Below are 6,070 nucleotides of genomic sequence, written 5' to 3'. Positions count from 1 at the left end.
GGAAAGACTAAACTACGGCAGGAAAGAATATTCACTTGAGGACTCCTTAGGGACAACCCACTTTGTAGATAGAAATGATGGGCTTAATTTGGAAAAGATCTGCTACTCCAGCTTTCCCAGGACCAGTCTTCCACATAAAGCCACAGAGGCATCTACAATTTTTGCCATTACCAAACCAAAGAGCACTAAAGCAGTTATATTATGAAGACTCCACTCTCCCCATAAGGACATCGGGAAGTGTTTCAGCTGAAGGTACCCTCTAATAACTGAAGCTAGAAGTAAGACAGCTTAAACGAAACCCTTCTCACACCCAAAAATTCAAGTTTGCCAGAGGCCCCTTGAGTACAGAGATCCATCTTGGAAGAGAGGGAATCAGGTCCTCACCTCTGGTATCAGCCGTCTCCTCTTCACACTGGGGACGGAGTCTGGTTGGCCGTCACTGCCCAGCTGCTTCCGCTTGCTGGACTCCTGGAGGGCAGTGAGGACGCTGTCCAAGGGGTGCTTCTCTGAGGCCCTGGAGTTCCGGGAGCAGTCCAGCGCAGCATCGTCACCCTCTACCTTCACAGTGTTATTTTTCACAACTATGGCAGAGGAGAAATAGGGCTCAGCAGGAAAGACCAAGGCTGCTGGGCGAGCAGCAGGGCTCTCTGAGTGGCAGGTGTTTGTGGGCCACCCTCTAGCACCTAGACTTCCCATCAACACGATCTCGTTCCTATGCTTGCCAATACCCTACAGTAAGGGCACAGTTCAATTCCAAGAGGATTAAAAGTCCTTTGCTGGAGGAGGTAAATGGGGAAAACATACATTTTATGTGCGTGGTGGTACTAGGTAGTAACCCAGAGCCAAGGACTCTAAAACTGAACTACATCCCCACCCCTAGATAGCATCTTTCTATACTTTTAAAAAGCAGTTCAAGATAGGTGTATAGATAGAGGGACTGCCAACAATGGGTAGGAAGGCTTCTCATAAATACTTTTTAAAATGTGGGGCTATATGATATATAACCTATTCAAAAATATCCAATTAAAAACTTTTCTTTTTACCTTCTTCTACATCTTCACTGAATTCAGTTGAGTTCATCTTCTATTCCACTAAATGAAAAGATAAAGACAAGGTCTTCATTTATTGGTTATTTCTTAATGTTTCTCACTCACAGAGAGACCCCTCATCCCCCAGCCCAGTCCAAGAACCAACAATTAAAGGCTTTGCCACAGATTGTAAGCAAGCATACCCCTCCCTCCCTTCCTTCCTTCCTTCCTTCCTTCCTTCCTTCCTTCCTTCCTTCCTTCCTTCTTCTAAAAGATCTGGGGTCTCACTGTGTAGCTAGCTGGCCTAGAATTCCCTATGTAGTTCTAGAGATTCGCTTCCTCTGCCTCCAGTGCTGCGACTAAAGGCATGCGCCACCATTTGCCACCCAAGCAAGCTCTCTGCTTGTCTGCAGAGACAGCCAGGTCTTTCCACTACCAGACCATATGAACAGAGTGCTAGCCGGGCAGTGGTGGCACATGCTTTTAATCCCAGAATTTGGGAGGCAGAGGCAGGCAGATTTCTGCCTGGTCTACACAGCAAGTTCCAGGACAGGCTCCAAAGCTACAGAGAAATCCAGTCTCAAAAGAAAAACAGAAACAAAAAACCAAAAACAACAACAACTACAAAAAAGCTGGCTGAGAGCCGTTTACTGGAAAATGCTCCTGTGACTCCAACACGGAGGGACGACCTCTTTTTCATCCCTGCTTACAAATTCTGCCCAAGAAATAAATAAAAGCTGCTGGAGGGAGGCTGAGTCTCAATAAACAGAGCTAAGGAGCTAGCACTCCAGGTGCTAAGACAGATAATGGCAACCACACATTCAGTATGCAGTCGGTCCAAGTGGAGACGCACCAGAGCATCAATGCAAATGGATTCAGAGAGCCTAACAAAAGCGGCACACAACACCTCATTAACAACTGTATTTGCTGGGGCTGGAGACGGCTCAGCAGCTAAGAGCTCCCGCTGTTCTTGCAGAGGACCCAAGTTCAATTCTCAGCACTCAGGTTGGGTGATTATCTCCTAAAATACTAAGGGATCCAATAACACCCTCTTTTGGCCTGTGCATATGCACACACTTACACATAAATAAAAAAACAAATAAAAAAATCGTACTTATCAACTGGGCAGTGAAAACGCACACCTTTAATCCCAGCATTCAGAAGACAGAGGCAGGTAGATCTGTGAGTTGAGGACAGCCTGGGCTACAAACAAAGTGAGTTCTAGAACAGCCAGGGCTAAACAGTGAAACCCAGTCTCAAAAACCAAAACCAAAACGAAACAAAAGTATTTATCACATGCTAAAATGATATTTTAGACTTGCTGAGCTAAAGAAAATAATTTACTATTTTTACTTTTTTTGTTGTTTTTTGTTTTGTTTCATATGGTTTTTTTTATTTGTTTGTTTTTGGCTTTTTGAGACAAGGATTCTGAGTAGCCCTGATTATCCAAACTTACTTTGTAGACCAGACTGGCCTCGAACTCACAGAGAGATCCACCTGCCTCTGCCTCCCGACGCTGAGATTAGAGGCGTGCACCACCACCGCCCAGTCTCTCACAATTTTTAAAGAAGGCTATTGGACAATTTAAAACTACACATGAGATCCTATGAGTGCACAGCATGTGTCTAGTCCATCCTTCAGGAGTAGCATGGAGAGGCATGAGGAGGGGCTGGTGCGGTACTGACAGAGCCATGGTCTCCCAACCACAGCTGCGATGCAACTCACACCATCACTGGAACCAGGGAGTCCTGGTGTCCCCAAATTCTACAGACCATACAAATGCAAGTGACATTTGAAACCTCTATCTACCACAACCTTTAATGTTGGTATTGGGGACTTGTGATTCGAACAATTGATTCAACTGATTACAAGCAGAGTTTTTGTTTTGTTCACGGACCGGAGGAAGTGGGAGCAGGGGAGTATCTTGTTGGGACATTTTTACAACAGAGATGTCACTACAGCATCCTGTACATGGGGTAGCCACAGCCTGGCATGTGTCCAACATACTGTCCTGTTTTAGAGGGGATAAATGGAAAGGAGAGGACAAGAGAGAGGCATCTAGCTGATCTAGCAACATAATAACTACTTCAAAATTGGTTAACAGGCTGGGCATGGCTGTGCACGCCTATCATTCCAGCACTCTGAAGGCAGAGGCAAGCAAGATCTCTGTGAATTCAGGGCCTCGCCAGCCTGGTCTACACATCAAGTTCCAGAATAGCCAGGGATACAGAGAGACCGTGTATTTAATAAAAACAAAGCAAAAAAGCCAGCCAAACAAACTGGCTAACGATAGCAACACTTGCCCAGAAGTACGATTCTGAAGAGCGTCGGAGCAGTGCTCTGAGTCGGCATGTCTTTCCTCCCTGCATTACTACTGCAGAGGACTAAAATGGAGATTTATTTGAGGTTAAAAATAAGCCCCATTCACAAAGCTAACTCACACTCGAAGAACATAAAATGATACAGAAAACAAAACATCAGTCTTACGGCTCCACTCATTATTTCTGGCAGACAAGTAAACCTTGCATCTAAGCTGGGAGTTCCCTTAAGCAGTCAGGACGATTGGCAGGGCTAGACTGAAGCTCAGGTATTATTCCCAGCCCAGCCAGGGAACTGATCAGAAAACTCCCTTCAGGTCACTGGAGTACCCAAGCCTGCCTACTGCCCTTGGAAACACTGGCACACCGTCACATAACCCATTCCCTCCGACTGAAGACAAACTCGTGACAGGCTGTCAGAAGCAAGCACCACCTACAAATCAGGATCTTGCTAGACAGCCCAAGTTGGCCCTGAACTTCAGGTAGCCTGGCCTGGCCTTGAACTCTATCCTTTTGTTTATGCTGGGATTACAAGCGTGCACTATCAGTTACGGTATTGTGTTCTTGGGAGGAAAAGGAGGAATGGAGGGAAGCAGGTGGCTTAAGTGATTAAACAGTGGTGGCGCTGGCTAAGCAAGTCTTAAAGATGGACAAACTCAGGCAAGGTGGGAGGTGTTCATCCACCACTCTACCCGTCTGCCTACTATGTGCCAGTCACACAAGGAGCACCATGGAGCTGAGCGGCAGTGAGTGGAAGTCCCTGCTGCTGGTGGAATCTGTTGGAAAAGAGTCTTGGTGAGCCAGATGTTCTGAACCTTGTGAACCATACCAGAATATTCAACACATAATTGTGAAGCCCAGAAACTGACAATGGAGGAGCTACATGTGAGCCAACTGTAGGAAGGAGAAACTGAAGGACCCAAGAAGGCTTTAGCAAGAAGTGAATGGGCTGTCCTGCTTCAGGGCACTCGCTACACCCAGAGTCCTTCTGCTCCAGGATGCATTTCCATTTGTATGCAGATTAACAGCAGAGGCTAGGCCAGCCCAGGAGGAACTCAGCCAATAGCCCACTTACAAGGCCACAGGAGTTCCTGGTTGCTCTGCGTACCAGCTCGGCCTCAGCCTGGGGTAACTTTAGTCCCAAATCTACCACCACAGAATCCTGAGGCTCAGCATCCCACAGTGAATGAGAGGCAGAACCAAGCTTGAAACTGAGTTTGTACCTCCCACCCAGGCAGAGCAGGGGGCAGGGTCACTAGATGCCCTCTAGGAAGTGCTTTTGAGGAACACAATCCCAGCTCCAGACTTAGGTCTTGGATCAGCAGCAACTGAGGAACCCGAATCTCCTCTGTAAGAAAGCTATCTGGAAAGCCAGGCGGATGGATCCAGGCTTGGAAAATGACACTTCCCTACCCCCACAGTGAAGGAAGCTTCCAAGGAGAGGTCAGGCAGGTCACTCCCTGCATCCCCAGGCTAGTAGAAAGGAGATGTATATCACACAGCTACCTCCACTTCCTGGTCACCTGCTTAGTGAGGGTCACATGCTCTCTGTGGGTGGACACAGAAGACCCAGATGCCTAGCATGCCACACACATTCCTCCCAACTGCACTGGAGGAAACGGGGCTCCCACCACACTCTTCTGCAGCCTTGAACTGAGCAGCCTCACACTCCTTTTCAAAACCTTATTTCTCAGCAGACCTTAAATTTGGAACACACACATACATCAATGCACATGCCCGAAACAACTGTCTCCCGAAGGGGCAGCTAGTCCATGTTCTTCAGAAATGTCTGAACAAGGTAATGCTGTGGGAACGCCTGCAGTCAATAACCTTTAAGAAACCACGCCAACTGCAAGGCAAGGGAAAAATTCAGAGATGCTTGTTTCTGGTGAAAATGTCAAATTGAACTGGAGGTACAGACTTGTAATCCCAGGATCTTGAGTTCAAGGGCAGCCTGACTAAAAACAGTGTTTCTGTTTCCAAAAACACAGTGGAGGGGAGGGGATGTCAGTCAGTATAGTGCATGTCTAGGAGTACTAAGTCCTAAATTGGTAGTCCAGCACCACATAACCCTGGCATGTGATGGGGGCCAGCCTGGTCTACACAGCGAGTGCTCAGGACAGCTATAGATACAAAGAGAAACCCTGCCTCGAAAAAAACAAAACAAAGAGCCAGGAGGCAGTGGTGCATGGCACACCTTTAATCCCAGCACTAGGGAGGCAGAGACAGGCGGATCTCGGTGAGTTCGAGGCCAGCCTGGTCTACCAAGCAAGCTCCAGGACAGGCTCCAAAAGCTACAGAGAAACTTTGTCTCGAAATAAATAAATAAATAAATAAATAAATAAATAAATAAATAAAATAAGCCTAGCATGGTGAACAAGACATGGCGACACATGCCTGAAATCCCAGCATGCAGGATATAAGGATGCAGGAGGAACGGAAGTTCAAGACCATCCTCACTTAGCTACACAGCTATATAGCCAATTCAACAGCAGCCTGGAATATGAGGTCTTGCACACACACGTACTTACTTCTGAAGCCAGGCATGGTGGCTCATGCCTATAATCTTAGCACAAAGGCAGAGGTGGCAGGTAGAAGAAAGGCTGGGTCATTTATACACAGGGATTTTGAGACAATTCTAGGCATGTTACATGTACACAGACATATATATATGTACGTTGTGAAAATGTTTCTTATATTACCTTGTAATGACTTTATATATAT

The 6,070-nt window shown here is 46.6% G+C and overlaps 1 protein-coding gene across 1 annotated transcript in view; it reads right to left on the bottom strand.

Annotated features, from left to right (window-relative positions):
- Bend3 (BEN domain containing 3) overlaps window positions 1–6,070 on the bottom strand; it is a 33,659-nt gene that overhangs the window by 20,158 nt on the left and 7,431 nt on the right. Inside the window, exons 2-3 of the mRNA XM_005363585.2 lie at window positions 1,044–1,091; window positions 385–581 (exon numbers count right to left, since the gene is read on the bottom strand). Of these exons, the coding sequence (XP_005363642.1) occupies window positions 385–581; window positions 1,044–1,080 (234 nt within the window). The 5' untranslated portion in view covers window positions 1,081–1,091. The remainder of the gene's footprint in view (window positions 1–384; window positions 582–1,043; window positions 1,092–6,070) is intronic.

This window comes from Microtus ochrogaster, linkage group LG9 (genome assembly GCF_000317375.1).
Source record: "Microtus ochrogaster isolate Prairie Vole_2 linkage group LG9, MicOch1.0, whole genome shotgun sequence".
NCBI classification, from domain to species: domain Eukaryota; kingdom Metazoa; phylum Chordata; class Mammalia; order Rodentia; family Cricetidae; genus Microtus; species Microtus ochrogaster.
Note: the sequence above shows the minus strand (reverse complement) of the source record. Positions and strands in the feature narration are given on the sequence as shown.